The sequence below is a fragment of the Anomaloglossus baeobatrachus genome, chromosome 5, assembly GCF_048569485.1.
Source record: "Anomaloglossus baeobatrachus isolate aAnoBae1 chromosome 5, aAnoBae1.hap1, whole genome shotgun sequence".
NCBI classification, from domain to species: Eukaryota; Metazoa; Chordata; class Amphibia; order Anura; family Aromobatidae; genus Anomaloglossus; species Anomaloglossus baeobatrachus.
The window spans coordinates 424,486,699-424,508,005 of NC_134357.1; the positions used below are offsets into that span (position 1 = coordinate 424,486,699).

General features: G+C 48.6%; 1 protein-coding gene across 1 annotated transcript in view; it reads left to right on the forward strand.

The window, feature by feature from the left end:
- The first annotated feature begins 6,451 nt into the window (after positions 1–6,451).
- The window catches only part of LOC142312784 (parathyroid hormone/parathyroid hormone-related peptide receptor-like), a 59,205-nt gene continuing 44,349 nt past the window's right edge, over positions 6,452–21,307 (forward strand). Inside the window, exons 1-2 of the mRNA XM_075351773.1 lie at positions 6,452–6,507; positions 20,815–20,935. Coding sequence (XP_075207888.1) covers positions 20,872–20,935 — 64 coding nt within the window. The 5' untranslated portion in view covers positions 6,452–6,507; positions 20,815–20,871. The remainder of the gene's footprint in view (positions 6,508–20,814; positions 20,936–21,307) is intronic.

Consider the following 21,307-nt stretch of genomic DNA (forward strand, 5'->3'; position numbering starts at 1 on the left):
ACCCAGAATGGGGCATCACACCGCTGTGTGGGGTGCAATGTCCTGTGGCGACGGAAGCCTCAGGGGCGCCACACTCCCCCACAGCGAATCCCAGCACGTCCTCGGGCTGAAAAACAACAGAAAATGTGGAGAAACTGCAAAAACATTTTTACATGCATGTAACAAAAACAATAAAACATTTCTTCCCTTTATGGGAGGCACATATAGGTAAACGTTGCAAACTTCTTATAAAGAAAAACTCTAAGTGTGCACTTCCAGTCCATTGCACGCTTTGGGCACATCCCCCATAATTCTGGTAGGGGGCACAACAGGTGCAACTAATTACATTTTTGGCTACAACAAGTCCAGTAGCCTGGCAGTTTGTTTCTTTTCAAACAACAAAAGGACAAAACAAAACCAGCCACTAAGTCCAGTGGCCTGGTTACACAGACACATAATATATCACATTCACTTTCACCGGGGACCACATTCCAGTTCCGTGGCCCGGTACACATAAACAAAGGGGGGTGACTTCTTCAAAAAAGCACATGAGGCAGTAAGGCAGAAAAGGGTGTCATCTTCAAAAAGAACATTAGGGCAGCACAAAAGGGACATCTTCACAAAGAATGAGGGGCAGACAGGGGCTATATACAGTTCAGCATCTTCTTTTCTTTACTTGCAGAGGTCATGCTGCGGCAGGGCCCTGGACAGCATGCAGGCCGTGCTCAGACTGGTCTGAGTCCCTTGGTCCTGTTCTCCAGCCGTTGCGGGGCTGCTGCGGGATGATGGTATCGGAGCTGCGTCCTTGTCGTGGCGGGCCGCGCCTGGCATGGCGGCGGCCTGGATTGGAGTCGCTGCTATGACCGGTTCTTGATGGGCCGCACCTGGCGTGGCTGCGGCCTGGGCTTGGCGGGCCGAGCCTGGCGTGGCTGCGGCCTGGCTCAGCGTCACTCCTGTGGCGTGGATTAACGTCTCTGCTGCGGCGGGATCTTGCTTGCCCGAGCGGGGTATCGCTGCTGGGGCCTGAGCTGGATGGGCCGGGCTGGGCGTTGCTGCTGCGGTGTGGATGGGCATCGCTCCGGCGGCAAAATCTTGGCGGGCCGCACCTGGTGTGGCTGCGGCCCGGATCGGCGTCTCCGTGCCGGGCATCTTTCCAGGAACCGCGGGCATGGCAGCGGGGGTTGGGGCACTCGCACCGGCAGGGGCATTTAATGACTCACCCCTCAGTAGCATCTCCGGTGTTCTGGCGGTCGCTGCTCCGCGCGTCGCTTGCCGGATCTGCTGCATCACCTTCGCCAGCAGCCTTTCACACCACTGGTCCATCTCCCAGCCCCACCAGTCAGCGGACTCTAGCTCTGGATCGCTGCGTGTGGACGCCATCCTCTCTGCGTCTCCTTCTGCACGATCTCCCAGCAGCAGACTCGTCGCTTCTCCTAGTAGCAGACTTTTGATGTTGCTAAGCAGCAGGCTGGTAACTTCCCGCTCCTTCATCCTGTCAGCCATCCTCCCGACCTCAGCCTTCAGCTCAGCGGCAGTCACAGGCCTGATCCAGGTGAGCTCTTCCTGGCCTCCGCTTGCGATCAGGTACATTTTCTTCATCTGCTGGTCTGGCATTTAGACTCGTTCTGCCAGCCAGCCAGCTTTTCTAGGCGCCATATCTTCTTCCTTCGCTCTTCATGGCGGGCACCGCTTCGTGCTCTTTTCTCTAGACAAGGGGGCGGGGCTTCTCTTTGCGCCCTTTCTTCTGGCACGCCCCCCTTCTTCCCGCGCTCAGTGGCTTCAATGGCGGCAGTTTCTCACAGTAAAACACAGGCTATTTCACGATTCTTCAGGCGCACAGTACCCGGTGTGACTGGGCACGAAATCCTGTTCGTGACGCCAAAGTTGACTCGCCCACCCCAGGGCTATGGGACACCCGGTGCCGGGCCGGACTAGTCCGGGGGACGTCAGTGGTGGCTGGGCCCGGCTCCGTGGCCCTGGTGGGTGTCAATGATAATATGGCTTCAGTGACTTGGGAGCAATTAAAGTATATGTTTCGTGACGCCACCTGTGGTATGCGGCTATAAAGCCGCCGCTGCTGTGTGAGGCCTCCGGGGGATGATATGGCAGCAATGGTGGTACTGCTCCCCACAGGTGGAGCGCTGTCCCGGGGCACAGTTGGTGCTTGTGAGTGTCTATGCAGATGAAATAACAGAGGCAACTCCAAGGGTGCAGTTTCAAGTTCTTTACTCACAATTCTTGTCAAGGCCGGCAGGAACCCTTGGACTGCTGCGATCACTGTCAGGGACCTCCGCCGTTTCTGGGTGATTCTTGGAGCAAAACCCGGTACCCTTCTCTTAAGTGTCTCTGTCTTCAGCTGTCTTCCTAAGCCTTGCCTTTGTAGCATGAACCTGGCTTGGCTTCCACAACAGCCTCCAGGCTGGGGGGTCACCTGTCGGCTGATTATCCCTTTTCTAGAGGTTCTGCTGTGGGCTATGGCCCGGGGAGTTTACAACTTTCCCTGGGCCTCGGTTTTTACTGTTTGGAGATGATTTTGCACTCCTCCGGTTTCTAGGGACCGTCCCCTGTTGCAGCTTGATCCCTCCACCGATGTTCCTGTGGAACAGGCCACCGCAGCTCTACAGCTACCCGTGGCCCTGGGATCCCTTCTGTTCTCTGCTTGGTGTCACCTGGACCCTCTGAGTCCCAGGATCTTCACCAGGAAGCGTCTCTTCCTTCTTCTCAGCTCCTGACTGACTTGGAGCTCTCTTTCCTTTTACTTCTCCTCCTTGCCTGCCTCCTGCAGGCCTCCTCCTCCTTCCCCACTCTCTCTCGTTCTCCTACTCAAACTAGACTTTCCTTTTCCTGTCTGCTCTCTGGTGGCTCCTCCCACCTCCCCAGTTGCTCTGATCTACCCTATAGGAGCAGGGATGGGTCTTACGGCCCCTCCCAGCATGCAGCATGGGAGGGTTACTGCCACTATCCCTGGTCCCAGTGTGTTCCTAGCAATGGGTGTAGTGTAGATTTACCAGGGGACCGGTGTTCACTCCTTTCCTCACCCAGAATGGGGCATCACACCGCTGGGTGGGGTGCAATGTCCTGTGGCGACGGAAACCTCAGGGGCGCCACAGTTGCATAATACTAATAATAATAATAATACTATATGGAGGAATATAAGGTGCATTATAATACATGGCTGACTCTGGGGAATGTATTATAATATATGGAGGACTATGGGGAGTGTATTATAATATATGCAGGATTATGGAGAGTGTACTGTAATATATGGAGGATTATGGGAAGTGTAATATACTATAAGGAGGAATATGGGGAGTGTATTATACTATATGGAGGACTATGGGGGTGCATTATATGATATGAAGGACTATGGGGGCTGCATTATAATACATGGAGGACTATGGGGGTGCATTAAACTATATGCAAGACTATGGGTTTACATTATAATACATGAAGGACTATGGGGAGTGTATTATAATATATGGAGGACTATGGGAAGTGTATTATAATTTATGGAGGACTATAAAATGCATTATATAGAAAAAAGAAGAAGGCGCGCTCCTGTGTAAAACCAATGATAAAAAATTGGAAACAGTGTGCTGGACACACTCACCTGATTCTGTTGTACAACAGGTACAACGCTGGGGAAACAGCCGAAGGGAGATCCCGGGTGTACCACTAAGGCATCAGCGGGGAACCCGTCCTCTAGAGCCCGCAGGAGTTTCCAGCCCAGGCGGCCGCTCACACGATCGAAAGTCCACGTGGAGCGCTCAGCCGCCAGAACAGCGTTAGGCTGCAGCTCCTCCTCAGGGATGGACGGACCCGTAACCAAGATGCCAGTCATTCACCGGCCCTTCAGAAGCGTGGATGGAGTCAGGCAAATCCTCATTAGCTGCAGCAGCCCCATGAGCTCCAGCATGGAGATGAAAGATTTGGGGATGAAGAAAAAAAACCACGGTAACGGCTGCGCTGCTAGGAAAGTTCATAGGGATGATGGTATTATTTCAGAAGTTTTTATTTACAAATAAATATGCCACTAGTGGCATATTTATTTGTAAATAAAAACTTCTGAAATAATACCATCATCCCTATGAACTTTCCTAGCAGCGCAGCCGTTACCGTGGTTTTTTTTCTTCATCCCCAAAAATGCATTATATGATATGGACTATGGGGAATGCATTATAATATATGGATAACTATGTGGGGTGCATTATAATATATGGATAACTATGGGGGTGCATTATAATATATGGAGGACTATGAGATGCATTGTAATATAGGATATTATATCGGGATATTGGAGTATGGGACAGTTGGGTGCTAAGGGAAAGAGCCAAGTGTCAGTGTAATTATCCTATACAAGTCAAAAGATGTAAAAAGTGGCACTCGCTGAGACATAAAAATCTGGTCTATATTGAAAAAGGTGCATAAAAATCGTGTCTAAGGCCGGGTGCTGTCACTAAGGAGGATGACGATCGTTTTGCGCAGCTGCGCTTCTATAGGTCAATAGCAATGGCATTAGACCCGCTGTTTATGCACCTTTTTTATGCACCAGATTTTTATGTCTCAGTGAGTACCACTGTTTTCATCTTTCACCTGGACTTCACCTGGACTTGTATTCTCCTTGCAGCGAGCACCACTGGACAGGGTCCACAGGGAGCCTCTACTTCCTTCCAGACAGCCGTGGCCCAAGAACAGGTAATACGGTGGTGTAGTCCTTCATCTGCTTTCTTTGGTAATTATCTTGCAGCCCGGGGTCGGCAGGGATGGGCTGCATCCTCCCTCACTCACCATACTGAGTCTGCACCTATCCCCCCTCGCTCCCCATACTGTTTACATCCATCCCCCCCACTCCAGGGGTGAGGTTCTGGCCTCAGACTGGATGGCTATGATGAAAAAAATGAAGACAACATTTTCTAAATATCTCAACTTATTCAGTATTGTAGATGAGCGCCAAATGCAGAAATACAAGCACCTACACACCTCAGCATGCTATCAATGGTTGTGTGAGGGTTGTTCTGCCATGCTGAGTGCACTTGGGCATGCAAACCGTCAAAAACAGCTGCTGGCAGGTCCCTTTGCAATAGCCAATCAATGACGTCCTAAATATGCTCAATTAATGACAAGTCTGGACACGCTGCAGGCCATAGTGGCATGTTTAGGCCACGCAGGTTTCTCACAGTAGCATGAGCAACATGCAGTTTGGCATTGACATATTAAAAAACAGCACCTGGGACTCTTTAAAGAAACGAAGAGAAGTAAGTATACGTATTTAATCATGGTGGCCAGGTGACTAAAGGGGTGCATTAAACGAGATCAGGGTTGTATGCTACTACATGGGGGTTGCATAATACTATATGGGGGCGTCTAATACTATATGAGGGCTACATAATACTATATGGGGGCTACATAATACTATATGGAGGAATATAAGGTGCATTATAATACATGGCTGACTATGGGGAATGTATTATAATATATGGAGGACTATGGGGAGTGTATTATAATATATGCAGGATTATGGAGAGTGTACTGTAATAAATGGAGGATTATGGGAAGTGTAATATACTATAAGGAGGAATATGGGGAGTGTATTATACTATATGGAGGACTATGGGGGTGCATTATATGATATGAAGGACTATGGGGGCTGCATTATAATACATGGAGGACTATGGGGGTGCATTAAACTATATGCAAGATATGCAAGACTATGGGTTTACATTATAATACATGAAGGACTATGGGGAGTGTATTATAATATATGGAGGACTATGGGAAGTGTATTATAATTTATGGAGGACTATAAAATGCATTATATGATATGGACTATGGGGAATGCATTATAATATATGGATAACTATGTGGGGTGCATTATAATATATGGATAACTATGGGGGTGCATTATAATATATAGAGGACTATGAGATGCATTGTAATATAGGATATTATATCGGGATATTGGAGTATGGGAAAGTTGGGTGCTAAGGGAAAGAGCCAAGTGTCAGTGTAATTATCCTATACAAGTCAAAAGATGTAAAAAGTGGCACTCGCTGAGACATAAAAATCCGGTCTATATTGAAAAAGGTGCATAAAAATCGTGTCTAAGGCTGGGTGCTGTCACTAAGGAGGATGACGATCGTTTTGCGCAGCTGCGCTTCTATAGGTCAATAGCAATGGCCTTAGACACGCTGTTTATGCACCTTTTTTATCCAAGCATTTTTTATTGATTTTCCAAATTTTATAGAAACCATAACAAAACGAGTATGATTACAAGAGAAGGACAATCAATTGACAGAGAGTATAAAAGAAGAAAAAAAAGAGGGGCAAAACCCCCTCTTGCTAGTCCAAAGTGTTCTTCCATAAATGCACCTTTTTTATGCACCAGATTTTTATGTCTCAGTGAGTACCGCTGTTTTCATCTTTCACCTGGACTTCACCTGGACTTGTATTCTCCTTGCAGCGAGCACCACTGGACAGGGTCCACAGGGAGCCCCTACTTCCTTCCAGACAGCCGTGGCACAAGAACAGGTAATACGGTGGTGTAGTCCTTCATCTGCTTTCTTTGGTAATTATCCTGCAGCCCGGGGTCGGCGGGGATGGGCTGCATCCTCCCTCACTCACCATACTGAGTCTGCACCTATCCCCCCTCGCTCCCCATACTGTCCACACCCATTCCCCCTCACTCCCCATACTGTTTGCACCCATCCCCTTCTTCACTTCTCTAATTGTGCTCTCAAATTCCCTCCACCTCCACTCCTTATTCTGCATCTGCACCCAATCTTCCCCTCACCTCTCACATGTTAAAACCTATCCCCACCCCCTTGCTCCCCAAACTATGTCCTCAATCACCCCCCCCCCCCCCCAAATACAATAAATCTGTGATATCATCAGGTCCACTGGAGTACCTACAACCAATGCTGTGTGCACTTCATTTAGTAGCCTGTTTACACATGCCAACTGGGCTTAAGCTGGGTTCACACTAAGCGACAGCGACAATGACGTCGCTGTTACGTCACCATTTTCTGTGACGTATCAGCGACCTTGTAAGTCGCTGTTATGATCGCTGCTTAGCTGTCAAACACAGCAGCCGAAGCAGCGATCATAACGACACGCGTCGCTGTGCTGCAACATGTACAGAGAGCAGGGAGCCGCGCACACTGAGCGCTGGCTCCCTGCTCTCCTAGCTACAGTACACATCGGGTTAATTACCCGATGTGTACTGCAGCTACATGTGCAGAGTGCAGGGAGCCAGCACTGGCAGCGTGAGAGCGGCGGAGGCTGGTAATGAAGGTAAATATCGGGTAACCACCTTGGTTACCCGATGTTTACCTTAGTTACAGCTTACCGCAGGCTGTCAGACGCCGGCTCCTGCTCCCTGCACATTCAGATCGTTGCTATCTCGCTGTCACACACAGCGATGTGTGCTTATCAGCAGGAGAGCAACAATAAAAAAATGAACCAGGGCTGTGTATAACAAGCAGCGATTTCACAGCAGGGGCCAGATCGCTGCTCAGTGTCACACACAGCGAGATCGCTAATGAGGTCACTGCTGCGTCACAAAAACCGTGACTCAGCAGCGATCTCGCTGTGTGTGAAGCACCCCTTACAGTGTACACCGAATGATTGGCAATATATCATTCAGTGCACATAGGCTGCCATTGTTCTCCGCAGTACAGGTCTTGTTTACACAGAACATCGAGCTGCCAAGAACAATGTGTTTTGTAAAGCAAACCAACTGATCATTTCACCTGTTTTGCTTGTTTGTCAGGTAGCCGACAGCCTGTTTACACTGTATGACTATAGAAAAGTATGTTCTTAGGAAAACTCATTCCTGATAATCATGTACTGTGAACATACCTTAAAGGGTAACAATTATTTTATTTCTTTACTTAAAAAATCAATAGTACACATAAAAATAAGCAACTTTTTAATATATATTATCCAGGAAATCTAATTCTTTCTCCTTCTGGACTGATATTTCAATACATTTATGGGTAAAATCTGTATTCAGTGAACACAAACATTCCTGTTAGTGAGATAGGAGATGGCAATTTGTACTTGGAAGATTTGATGGAAAGTGAATGAGGAGGAGGGAAGAGCTGGAGGGAGACACATTTTCTGCCACCCATTCTGGGAGTGACAGTCACCTGGCAATCTCTTCCACCTTGTACAGCACCTGACCGCTGCATTCAGCCAGTGGAAGAGGCATATGACAACCATATTGAAGATCCATAAATGTGCAGTAGACAGTTGTCAGTTCCCTTCCACCACTGCTTTTTGCAGTTACTATAGGTGGCTTCACCCAACGGGGACAAAGAGCGTATTTCATGGAAAAACAGAATATAAATCTTGTCCCCATCATGACCGGTTTAGCATTGCATCCTCCTATGACTTGGTTCAGATTTGCATATTCTCTTTCCTATGCCAAAAGGGAAAAAGAATGAAGGTTGGAGTAGGACAAACATGACATGTCTTAATGATCTGCTTTGTACTGATGACTTGTGTATGAGAAATTTCACAAAGCAGTGTCACTGTCATCTAGGGAGTATCCTCATGGACTGTGAGCTTTGTCCTTTTTCTGACATACTGCCCGTATTAACTCATGTATTGCCATAAGGACAGAGGCACAATGTGAATGTTATCAGCTGTCGTGCAAAATCTATACCATTGATAATGCTTCGTATGGGTCAGATGGACCTTTTAGGGCTCAAAAGGCTTAATGACATGGTGCCTGTTCTCTCTGCACCCAATAGTGTTACACGTTGATGTGCAAATGCATACATATAAAAGTATTAATATACCTAAAGAGCCTATGTGGACAGACCAGACAGGCCAGAGCCTAAGGCGGCAAGAAGGTGGTAAGAAGCAACTCTTTAGTTATCTTGCTGCAAACATGTGAACCTATTATAATTGGATTTTGAGTTGATGGGAATAGTAGTTTTACAACAACCAGACAGTCACAAATTACAGTTCACTGACTGAGAGTTAAACAAATAGTTGTTCCCATCTTCTACCTCTTGCTCATAGTTGCTTGTAAAACTTCCAAAAGTTTCTTGCACTCTGCAAACATTTCAGAAATCACGTGCTTCTCTGGCAGAGGGGGGAGACGAGGAGGGTCTGGCTCAAGTCAACACTGTGCAAGGATGCACTAAACCTGGGACTGTCCTGTGCTCAATCATCACATATCTTAGCATGGACGAGGTCTTCTGGGCAACAGCAAAACTTGTGACTCTGTTAGCTGTTTTCTTCTCCACCACATGGGCAGCGGTGAGTACGATCAATGCCATGAGATCGGATGAGGTTGGCAGAATAGTGGGTATATCTGAATGAATGGGAGTTCTCCTGTCTAATAGTTACATAGCTACATACAGTCACAATTCACAAAAATCTCTATATATCCTCTCCGTGTCTGCGTGGGTTTCCTCCTGGTTCTGCAGTTTACTTCAACACTCCTAAAACCATACTGATAGGGAATTTAGATTGTGAGTCCCAATGGGGACAGTGATGACGATGTCTGTAAATCGCTGTGGAATATGATGGCGCTATATATGCAAACATAATAAATAAAAAATAAGGTTGAAAAACTGGTGCACCAACTTGATTTTCTTAGTAGAGGGGTTTTTTACATTTTAACAGTGATCTGATATTTCTTAACTGAAGGAAAAAGTGGACAAAAATGATAAAGGACGGTATTCAAGTAAAACGATGAATGATGACCCTATGGATTTAGGTACGTGACCCTCAGTGTGGTGTAATTGTGCATTAGACAGGACAGAAGTCAGAGGTATAAAGGGGTAAAGGTATTTGCTGTTGACCTTGAATTCAGAGGATTTATTAAGCAGGAGATACATGGTGAGGATGACTCACGTACCATCCTTATTAGTAGGTTTATCTTGACTTCCTCTATGTATATTTGTGTGTATAACGTTTCTTTATGTAGAGACAATGAAAAAAAATGCCAAATGTCAAGGAAATACACTTAATTTCCTCCATGTCTAAGTTCCCACGGTACAAAAACCTAGTGGATTTTCCACTGCGTTTTCACTTGAGGAAAATTTGACGCGTTTTACAGCACAATTCTAATGCATGTTAAGAAATTTCATACACTTGCTCCAAAATGAATCTGCAGTGTAAATTGACACGAGCTCCAGGCTTGAGATCCGCGTCATGGCAAGTAATGCTGCGGTTGTAGATGCGAATTTCCTCCTTTGCCATGATAGGAAGTCCGCAATGGAGGACCTGCCTGGAAATGTAGCCTAAGGGAAGGGTCACACAAAAAAATGGCTGTCAAAAGAAGTCAACTTCAGGATGGAATCTATCATTTATTTTTTTTATGAGGGTTTCAGATCTGACGTGTTTTTTTTGAAGAGGGTTTTGAAGCAGGTCTTCTTCCACAGCGTATTTTTTCAGCCTTTTGACTAGTATCACATTTGGAGCAAATTCCACAAGGAAACCGCTTTAAAGAAAGTCAATAGATGGAGAAGGAAAAACCGGGCACAGCTTCCAATTAGTGCAAAGTATCACCTGTCTCAATAGACGGCAACAATGTTCGCTAGTGTGGAGCTGCCACAAGGGGTGCATCTCAGAGGAAAACTGGAAAGCGGTACATCAAAAAAATAGAATGGAGGGCACTCACCAATTGAAGGCAGAAATTTTGTGTTTATTATTTATATGGAGCAGGCATAAAAGGACGGAGAGGAGAGAGGGACCGACCACCCACAGACGACACAGGTCATCCGTGGGTGGTCGGTCCCTCTCCCCTCCGTCCTTTTATGCCTGCTCCATGTAAATATTAAACACAAGATTTCTGCCTTCAATTGGTGAGTGCCCTCCGTTCTATTTTTTTGATGTACCGCTTTAAAGAAAGTGACATATGACTTCTTCGTTTCTGTGGCGAGGTTTTCAATCCCCCGAACGGTAAAAAACTTACTGTGCTGAACAGCAATGTGGATTACCCATTGAAATAAATAGGATTGAAAGAGTATTTGAATTTATGTTTAATGTCGATTATTTTGATCCGTTACAAAATCGCTGTTAATAAACACACCCTAAGGCTATGTTCACACCCTGCATCTTCTGTTAACCACAAAGATGCAGCATTTTTGGCCCCAAAAAACGCACCCGCATCAAAAATGCATAAAAAAAACGCTTGCGGTTTTGACGCAGTTTTTTTTTACCGCATTTTTCCCCAATGCATTTTTTAAGTCAAAGCTATTGACTGGAAGGGCTCAAAAACGCTGGCAAAAATGCAAAAAGAATTGACATGCTGCATCTTCAAAAACGCAGCCAACAATAGATGCCCAGTGTGGACAGCAAAATCGAAATCTCATAGACTTTGCTGGGAGAAGGAAATGCATGCATTTAAGTGCATCTTTGTGACCTCAAAAACGCAGTAAAAGACGCAGTGTGTGAACATAGCCTGACGGCATTCACACATCTATTGATCTTGTCCTTGTGCCTTCGGTTTTTTAATGGACCCATACACTTTTGAAAACAGATCAATTTCTCTGATCCATGAGACTAAAGGCAAGATTATTGTGAACAAGTGTAGGAACTCATGTTTATCAGGTAAAATGATCATTTGTACAGCGTAAGGCTAGGTTCGCACACTGCGTCTTTTTGGCGCTGCGTTTTTGTGCGTTTTTGGCCGCTAAAAACGCACAAAAACGCACCTGCGTCGAAAAAACGCATCAAAAAACGTATGCGATTTGGTGCGTTTTTGGCTGCGTTTTGCTGCGTTTTTGATCTCTGCGTTTTGCTGCGTTTTTCAAATGCATTGCATGGGCGGAAAACACAGAAAAACGCAGGAAAGAACTGACATGTCCATTTTTTTTTTTAACTCAAAAACGCAGGTAAAAAAAACAGATGTGTGCGGACAGCAAAAATGAAAACTCATAGACTTTGCTGGGGAAGCAAAGTCCTGCAGTTTTGAGGCCAAAAACGCACCCGAAAAACGCGCAAAAACGCCGCGAAAAACGCACTGTGCGCACATAGCCTAAGAGATCATAGTTCTCAGAGATACACCGTCCTCTGTAAACAGGATCTGCGCTGCAGAGAACAATTGCTGCCTGGGTGCACTAAGCAAACTGAGCGCTCTAATACAGATTGTTTACTGCCCAGAACTAAGCGCGACCTGCCTGTATTGAAAGACCGCTAATCAGTAAATATTTACCTATGAACAGTCATTTAACGCTGTAAAATTGGGTAATGTCGCTCTCCTAAAGAACATGCCGAATTCTCCTCCGTTTTGCGGCTCAGACTCAGCCCTTAAAGTCTATGGGAATCTTTTAGAAATGGAACAAATGCTTCATAAGCCAGTTTTCCATCCGTTTTTCATTTGTTTTTAACTGATCAATTGCTAGGAGTCAACGAATAAAGAAGTTCAGTTTTTAAAAATGTATGAGAAAAAAAACGGAAACAGGTATGTGAACTGAATGCAAACAGGAGAGAAAAGCCGTCCATTTTACAAGAAAGAAGAATGGAAACAGATGTGTGAATGTAGCCGTAGAGTCATCTGCGTCAGGAAAAAAACCTTTTAGGACATTTGAACCTCCATCAAGTAGCTTTGAAGTTATTAAGGGCCTCTGTGACTGGAGGACCCAGCACATCAAGGACAAGGCATTGAATTATATAAAAATATAATATTTATTCACTTATATAGCGCTATTAATTCCACAGCGCTAATGTGTCGCCCGGGGACCAGGGGTACTCAGAACCGGGCCACGGGGTCACTTCTGTGGGTATCACGGTGGCGTGACCCGGTCTGTGATCCCAGGCTCCACAGTAAAAGGGGATTTGGTAAGGGAGATTGTCCGTGACGCCACCCACGGTTGTGGTGATTGTGTGGACACCACCGCTGCTCTTTATGGGGATCCCGGGAGCGGTGACAGGGAGCAGCTTGGTTATTTCTCCCCTCCGTGGGTAGGGGGTTGGTTGTCCCGGGGCCCGGTGATGGGGTAAGCAGGGAGCAGGGCGCAGTGCTGCGGTGCGGTGCCCGAGGGCACGGGCGTACTCAGAGTACCGCTGACAGTCCAGAACAAGGCGCACTTCCTCCAGTTAACTGGATGGGTTCGATCCTGTTCGTGACGCCAAAGTTGACTCGCCCACCCCAGGGCTATGGGACACCCGATGCCGGGCCGGACTAGTCCGGAGGTAGTCAGTGGTGGCGGGGTCCGACTCCGTGGCCCTGGTGGGTGTCAGTTAAATATGGCTGATGACTTGGTGATGAATAAAGTTTGTGTTCGTGACGCCACCTGTGGTATGCGGCTATTAAGCCGCCGCTGCTGTGTAAGGCCTCCGGGGTGATGATACGGCAGCAATGGTGGTACTGCTCCCCACAGGTGGAGCGGTACCCCGGGGCACAGTTGGTGCTCGTGAGAGTCTATGGTGTGATGTTGTGTGAATAATACGGTGCAGGGCCGACAGGCAGTGAAAGAAACAGGCACAAACAGTAGTCTCTTTACCTTCTCCTCTTTTACTTGGCAACAGTTTAGTCCAGGGAGACCGTCACAGGTGGTAAAGATGATCTGGCCGGCCTGGAAGTGCCTGGGGGTGATATCCTTGGCCAGTTGAGTATGAGGCCTACTCCCTGATCTTTCTTTTCTTCTACAGGACCCTGCACTCTGAATTTAGCAATGGCCCTCTTGCTGCTGGGACCGGTGGTTCATCCCTTTTTCTGTGTGGTAGACGGCGCAGGCCCTCTCTGGTGCTTCTCTGCTGGAGTCCACACCGGGCCCTTGGAATGCGGCTGTACCTTCAGATTGCTGATGGGCCAGGGGGCTTGCAGCTCTCCTGCCCTCCGGATTCGGCCACCAGGGAAGGATTTTATACCCTGGCAACCACAGACTCCGATGTCTAAAGGCTACTTTACACACTGCGATATCGGTCCCGATATCGCTAGTGTGGGTACCCGCCCCCATCTGTTGCGCGACACGGGCATATCGCTGCCCGTGCCGCACAACATCGCCCAGAGCCGTCACACATACTTACCTGTCCGGCGACGTCGCTGTGACGGGCGAACCGCCTCCTTTCTAAGGGGGCGGTCCATGCGGCGTCACAGCGACGTCACTGAAACGTCACTGAACCGCCGCCCAATCGCAGCGGAGGGGCGGAGATGAGCGGGACGTAACATCCCGCCCACCTCCTTCCTTCCGCATAGCGGCCGGGAGGCAGGTAGGGAGAGCTTCCTCGCTCCTGCGGCGTCACACGCAGCGATGTGTGCTGCCGCAGGAACGAGGAACAACCTCGTTACTGCTGAAGTAACGATAATTGGGAATGGACCCCCGTGTCGCCGATTAGCGATTTTTCACTGTTTTGCAACGATGCAAAATCGCTAATCGATGTCACACGCAACGGCATCGCTAATGCGGCCGGATGTGCGTCACGAATTCCGTGACCCCAACGACTCCGCATTAGCGATGTCGTAGCGTGTAAAGCCCGCTTGAGTCTCTTCTGTGCCTCTCTGCAAATCTTGCTTCACTGGGCCAAGCTACTCCAGCTCTAGGCCCCAGTTCCACAAGACAGCACACTCTGCGTCTGCTTTCTCTGCTTTCTCTACACACTGACCACTAACCCCTCCCTCAGGTCAGGTTTAAGGAATGCTCCCTGGACTTCCAGGTTCAGAGCTCCCCCTGCTGGCCTGAGGGAGGAACTGCGTTGGATGTTAAACTTACTGGCCAAAGATTCCCCCAATTACCTCCAGGCTCAGCATTAACCCTTTGATGGGGCAATGCTGTTGTGGCGACCAGGTCCTGGGGCGTCACACTTTACATACATTGGCAACACTGTCCTCATTGGGGCTCACAATCTATATTCCCTAACAGTATGTTTTTGGAGTGTGGGAGGAAACCCACGCAAACACAGGGAGAACATACAAACTCTTTGCAGATGTTGTCCTTGGTGGGACTAGAGCCCAGGACCCCAGCACTGCAAGACTGCAGTGCTAACCACTGAGCCACCGTGCTGCCCATTGAATTCACTGCAATGCTTAGTTTCTCTACTCAGGGCACTACATTGCCATAATAATATAATATTTATTAATTTATATAGCACTATTAGTTCCACAGCGCTTTACATACATTGACAACACTGTCCTTATTGTGGCTCACAATCTAAAGTCCCTATCTGTATTTCTTTGGAGTGTAGGAGGAAACCGGAGAACCTGGAGGAAACCCACACAAACATGAGGAGAACATACAAACTCCTTGCAGATGTTGTTTGTCCTTGGTGGGATTTGAACCTAGGACCCCAGCATTGCAAGACTGCAGTTCTAACCACTGAGCCACCATGCCGCCCAATAATAATAATAATAGTCACTCAATCATTGTATGGAACACTATCTCACTATGCCACAATACAGAGTGAGAGCGTATTTCTTGGATACATCATCACTCCCCAATTGATGGGAGTCCCGTAATATTCTAGGATATTTGGGCAGCTCATGCATAATGGCTAGATTGTCATAGTGCATTAGTGTCACAGTGAATAAATAGTGCAGGGGTATAGAGCAGAGCTGTATGGCCATAGACTGACTGCTGACAGGCCATTCTGGCGCCTGGTCAGGGCACCGTGGACTAGCTTGCACCCTGGCTCCATTGCCTGTCTGAGTCTCTATAGAGATCACTGATCTATTGTTCCATGTGGACCTCTGGACGGGAAGGGGTGTCACTGACATTGTGATGTGAAATGTGCCATGTACCTGCAGAACACAGACTGTCTGCGGTGTGAGCCAGGGAATCCAGATCTGGGTAACACTAGGCACGGTCTTCTGAGGGCACATAACATGCAGACATCAAATTTCTGCAGATACCGCTCCGCAGCCGGTGGCTTTCGTAATGTTGAGGAATTTTGTAAAATACCTATCATGTAGTCATACTGATGACATTATTACACTATATGAAAAAGAGTATCAGGACGCCTACATGTTACAAATCATCACTGTCCCCATTGGGGCTCACAATCTAAAATACCTAGCAGTTATGTCTTGGAGTGTGGGAGGTAAACACAGGGAGGATAAAACTCCTTAAGCTGGTGTCACACATAACGACGACGACAACGACGTCGCTGCTACGTCACCATTTTCTGTGACGTTGCAGCGACGTCCCGTCGCTGTCGCTGTGTGTGACATCCAGCAACGACCTGGCCCCTGCTGTGAGGTCGCCGGTCGTTGCTGAATGTCCAGCTTCATTTTTTGGTCGTCACTCTCCCGCTGTGACACACACATCGCTGTGTGTGACAGCGAGAGAGCGACGAAATGAAGCGATCAGGAGCCGGCACTGGCAGCTGCGGTAAGCTGTAACCAGCGTAAACATCGGGTAACCAAGGGAAGACCTTTCCCTGGTTACCCGATGTTTACGCTGGTTACCAGCCTCCGCTCTTGCTGCCAGTGCCGGCTCCTGCACTGTGACATGTGGCTGCAGTACGCATCGGGTAATTAACCCGATGTATACTGTAGCAAGGAGAGCAAGGAGCCAGCGCTAAGCAGTGCGCGCGGCTCCCTGCTCTCTGCACTGTGACATGTAGCTGCAGCACACATCGGGTTAATTAACCCGATGTGTGCTGCAGGAGAGCAAGGAGCCAGCGCTAAGCGCGGCTCCCTGCTCTCTGAACATGTAGCACAGCGACCTTATGATCGCTGCTTCTGCTGTGTTTGACAGCTAAGCAGCGATCATAACAGCGACTTACAAGGTCGCTGTTACGTCACCGAAAATGGTGACGTAACAGCGACGTCGTTGTCGCTGTCGTTTAGTGTGACACCAGCTTTACAGATGTTGTCCTTAGTGGGATTTGAGCACAGGACCCCTTGCTGCAAATCTACAGTGCTAACCTCTGAGCCCCTGTGCTGCCCCATTATGCAGTATGGATTTGGTTTCTCCTTTGAAGCTATAAGAAGATTTTAGAGGTGTCTGTGGTAATTTTTACCTGTTAATCGAAAAGAGCGTGATGTCAGACACTAATGTTGGATGAGAGGGTCAGGCTTGCACTATCCAAGCCTGACGAGACCTTCCACACCAAATTCCACCAACCATGTCTTTATGGATCTTGCGATGTACATGGGCACTGTGATGGGGAACACAAAAGATCTTTCACCTAACTGTTCCAGTTGGAGCCTACAATTGTCCAAAATTTCTCGGTATACGAAAGATCAGGATTTCAATGGAGCAAAGGTGCTGGGTAGGACCCCTGAAAAACAAATTCATAAAACTATCTGTCGCGGGCGGAGGAGTGGACGCTGCGCTCACCCACTGCTCGGGTCCGGCTGCTGCTCGGTGGTGGCTCGAGCGGTGGGCCGGATCCCGGGGACTCGAGCGGCGTTCCTCGCCCGTGAGTGAAAAGGGAAATGGTTTGGGTTTAGGGATATTGTCCGTGACGCCACCCACGGTTGTGGTGAGGTTGGTGACACCACCGCTGCTCTGGACGGGGATCCCGGGAGCGATGACAGGGAGCAGCTTGGATGTTGGTTCTTCCCTCCGTGGGTAGGGGAGTTGGTTGTCCCGGGGACCGGTGAGGGAGGTAGGGATGTATGGCAGGCGGGTTATGGAGCCTGGTGAGGTGCAGGGTCGCGGGGGCAGCGCTGTGCCGCACGGCACGGTGGTACTCACTCAGCCAATGACGAATGCAAAGTCTCCGGTAAAACAAACGGCTGGATGGACGGGTCCCACAGACGGCTGCGGTGTTTCTCCTCCCGGCAGGTTGATGGTGACTGCCTTTCCCTGCACCTGTGTTGTGTTACGGTTCCAATGGCTTCCCACCGGTAACCCGCTCCCCAGCTTGGATGGAGGCTGAGGGAGCCCCTTTTGCCCGCAGGCTCTGGCCCTGGGAACTGTAACCTTGGCGGTGACTGTGTTTCCCTCTACGGTTTGAGCGGTTGCCTTCAATTGGGTCTTGACTGCTGTGAAACTCCGGAGGTTCCATTCGCTATCGGATTTGACAAATTCAACGGCGACTCCTAGCCTTGTCGGATGGTGCTGGCTTCTCTTTACTCTCCGATCCGGTACCGCCGGGCCACCGCCCGTCCACGGTCCATACGGTTTGCTCCAATCAGCCTCTCCTGCAGACGGTCACCACCGTTTGCCAACCTTGCTGTTCCGTCCGGGCCACACACCCGGACCACCTTCAGACTGCTCCTCTACCACTTTACTTCCTCTCACTTCCACTTCAAACTCTAATCTAATCTGCCTCCTTTTCCCGCCTCCAGGACTGTAAACTCCTCGGTGGGCGAGACCAACCACCTGGCCCACCCCCTGGTGTGGACATCAGCCCCTGGGGGAAGGCAACAAGGATTTTGTGTTTGGCTTCGGTGTGCCTAGCCGGGGTGTGGGGTGTGTTGGTGTAGTTCTGTGACGACCTGGCTTGTCCAGGGCGCCACATATCCACCAAACTTTACAGCTGGCACAGTGCCGTCAGGCAGGTAACGTTGTCCTGTTATTCACCCAGACTCGTCCATCAGACACCAGATAGAGAAGTGGGACCCTTCCCTCCATAGAACACTTGACACAACCAGAGAGTCTAGTGGTGACTGCCTTAAGGCCGCTTTACACGCTACGATTTATCTGACAATCTCAGTAGCAATGTGACACGACCAGATCGTAGTTAGGATTTGCCGAGATCACACATAGGTCGTTTATTAGCGGTCACACGTAACAACCTCAAAAAGGACGCAACATTGTTCAGCGATATATTGTTTGACCAAGGCGGTCGTGTGGATGTTGTTCGTCATTGGCAGGGTGTCAAACGTACCAATATGTCTGCTGTGATCCAAACGACGAACAATATTTTGAAAATGAACAACGTGTCAACGATCAACAATTTTCAACCTATTTGCGATCGTTCGGAGTCGCACGTAGGTGTCACACGCAACGGCGTCGCTAACGATGCCGGATGTGCGTCACGGAAACCGTGACCACGCTAACATATCGTCAGATAAATCGTAGCGTGCAACACCTCCTTTACACCACTCCATCTGACACTTGGTATTGTGCTTGGTGATGTAAGGCTGCATGCAGCTGCTCAGCCATGGAAACCCCCATCATGAAAAGACCACCTAAGACAAACCTCTAAAACAATAGTCTTTATTAATATTAAAGGTAAAAACAAATAAGACACCAAGTGTCTAATAAACATAGAGGACAAAGGACAATCATGAAACTCCTATTCACTGATTTTGTGCAGTTATGGAGTCAGCAGTGTTGGTATCTTTTATGATCTCTGCTCCTCAGCACTCAGTGACCCCGCTCTGTACCTTTAAGTGGATCTATACTTTGTGGCTGGTTTCTGTGGTTCCTAAATGCTTCCACTTTCCAAGAATACCACTCACATGTGACAGTAGAATATTTAAGTCACTGTGCAAGAGAGGAGTATGTGACGCCCTGGCCAGCCAGGTAGTCACAGATAGGGCCCCGCATTATACCGTTCCCTAACAAGGTGACAGCAGCCAAACATATAAAACCCTAGTCACCCTCTCAGTGCTGGATGGACACACCAGGGGGGCAGAACCAGGCGGTTGGAAGACGCCCACCGAGGAGTCTCAGACAGCCTGGGGCGGGAAAGTTTAGTCGAGTCGTGAAGTTCAAGTCTAGAGGTCGAGAGGAGAGGTGTGTGGGCTGGAGCTGTGTGCAGCTCCAGCAAAGGAAAGACCTAAACTGAACCGGTGCCAGGGTAGGAGCCCTGGTACTGCTGGCTAGGAGGCAGACGGAAGCCTCTGTCTGCAAGAGCCAGGAAGACTGCTCGGTGGAACCGTGGTGGACCGGGACAGGGTAGTGGCCTGCCGGTACCGACCCGGGGAACCGACCCGGAAACCAAAGCACAAAGGGGGGTACTCAGACCCTGAAGCTAGGTCCAGAAGCTACTGGGGGCTAGCTAATTAACTGATTGCGGCCATGACTAGAGGTTCTGTCCCACCCAAAGTCCTGACTGAAGGCAACAGCCCAACGAGGGGGATAGAAAGCCACCGCCACGGCACAGAGATCCCATGGGCCAGCGTCTGCGGGCAAAGGGCTCCTCAGGCAACCAAAAGCCGGGAGCGGACTCCTGAAGTTGCAAGTACAGGTAGTCCACCATCGCAAACAGGTGCAAGAGAAAGGCAGAAACCACCAACCGGGTGGGGGACCAGACTGCGGCCGGCTGCGGGCACCGACCCCCATCACCTTGGTTTACCAGAGACTCGTGTGTCTGCTAATCGTGAGTACATCAGTGCCCTCCAGCCGCCCATCTCCCTGCACCGCCAAACACCCCCAACGGGTCCCGGGGCAACCATCCCTGCCCACGGAGGGGTTAACAACTTGCTGCCAAGCATCTCCCCCGGGTGCCCCGTAACTGCAGCGGTGGTGTTTACCTTCACCACATCCCGTGGGTGGCGTCACGAACTTAAACACGGCTCCGGCCGTACACATACATCCCCAAACCGCAAACCCCTTTTTGATCGACGTGACCGCAGGACCCCCGGGGTTCGGAGACCCTCGAGCCACCCACTGAAGGTCCAGATCCGAGCGGCTCGGCTGCCGAGCACGGGGCGGTACAAGTATAATGCAGTATAATTTTAATACTGTAATATTACTTCCCTTCCCAACAATCTCTCACAAATTGCCACCAAATGTATATTATGGACTGCACAATGGAGAAGAGATGAGACTTTAAGAAGCAACAGGATTTCTAATAGCAGCCATAGCTGCTGCTGTTGTACCCCACAGAGATAGATTAGACTGATACATTGTAGCAAATAATGAACTGTGAAAAGTGATTAAAAAAAAGCCTGAAAACAATGCTTCCAGTCCATGCCAGCAATCAGGCATTTTTAGAATGATAAGCCATTATGAACCTTTGTCTCATTGTGTACAGGTGGATACTGATGATGTGATCACCAGAGATGAACAGATCTTCCTGCTGTCTCAAGCAATGCGTCGCTGTCAGACTGAGATCGTAGCCCACAAAGCCAAATGGAAACAGCAGCCTTCAAATGGTGAATAGTGCAGCCATTGTTTCCGCGGTCATACTCCTTGCCAAAGAGGCGCGAACCACATGTGGGATGATGTCCTCTTACTATTTTCCTCAGGCTTGAAGCTAAGTTTCAGGGGCACCTGCTTTGGTGGGTCTGGCCCAACAATGTATGACATGGACAACCATTAGGCCAAAACTTCAGTTGGCAATGAAAGACGTTTCTGCATTGATCCACTAATTGCCAGGGAATTTCATATAAAAAAGTTGTTATTCTATGACAATAGCTTAAAGGATGTATATTCCAATGTATCTACTTTTTTATACAGTGTATGTTGGCATGTTAAAGTAGGGGATATATAGAAGGGGAAAAAAAAAGACTACAAAATCTGTTAAA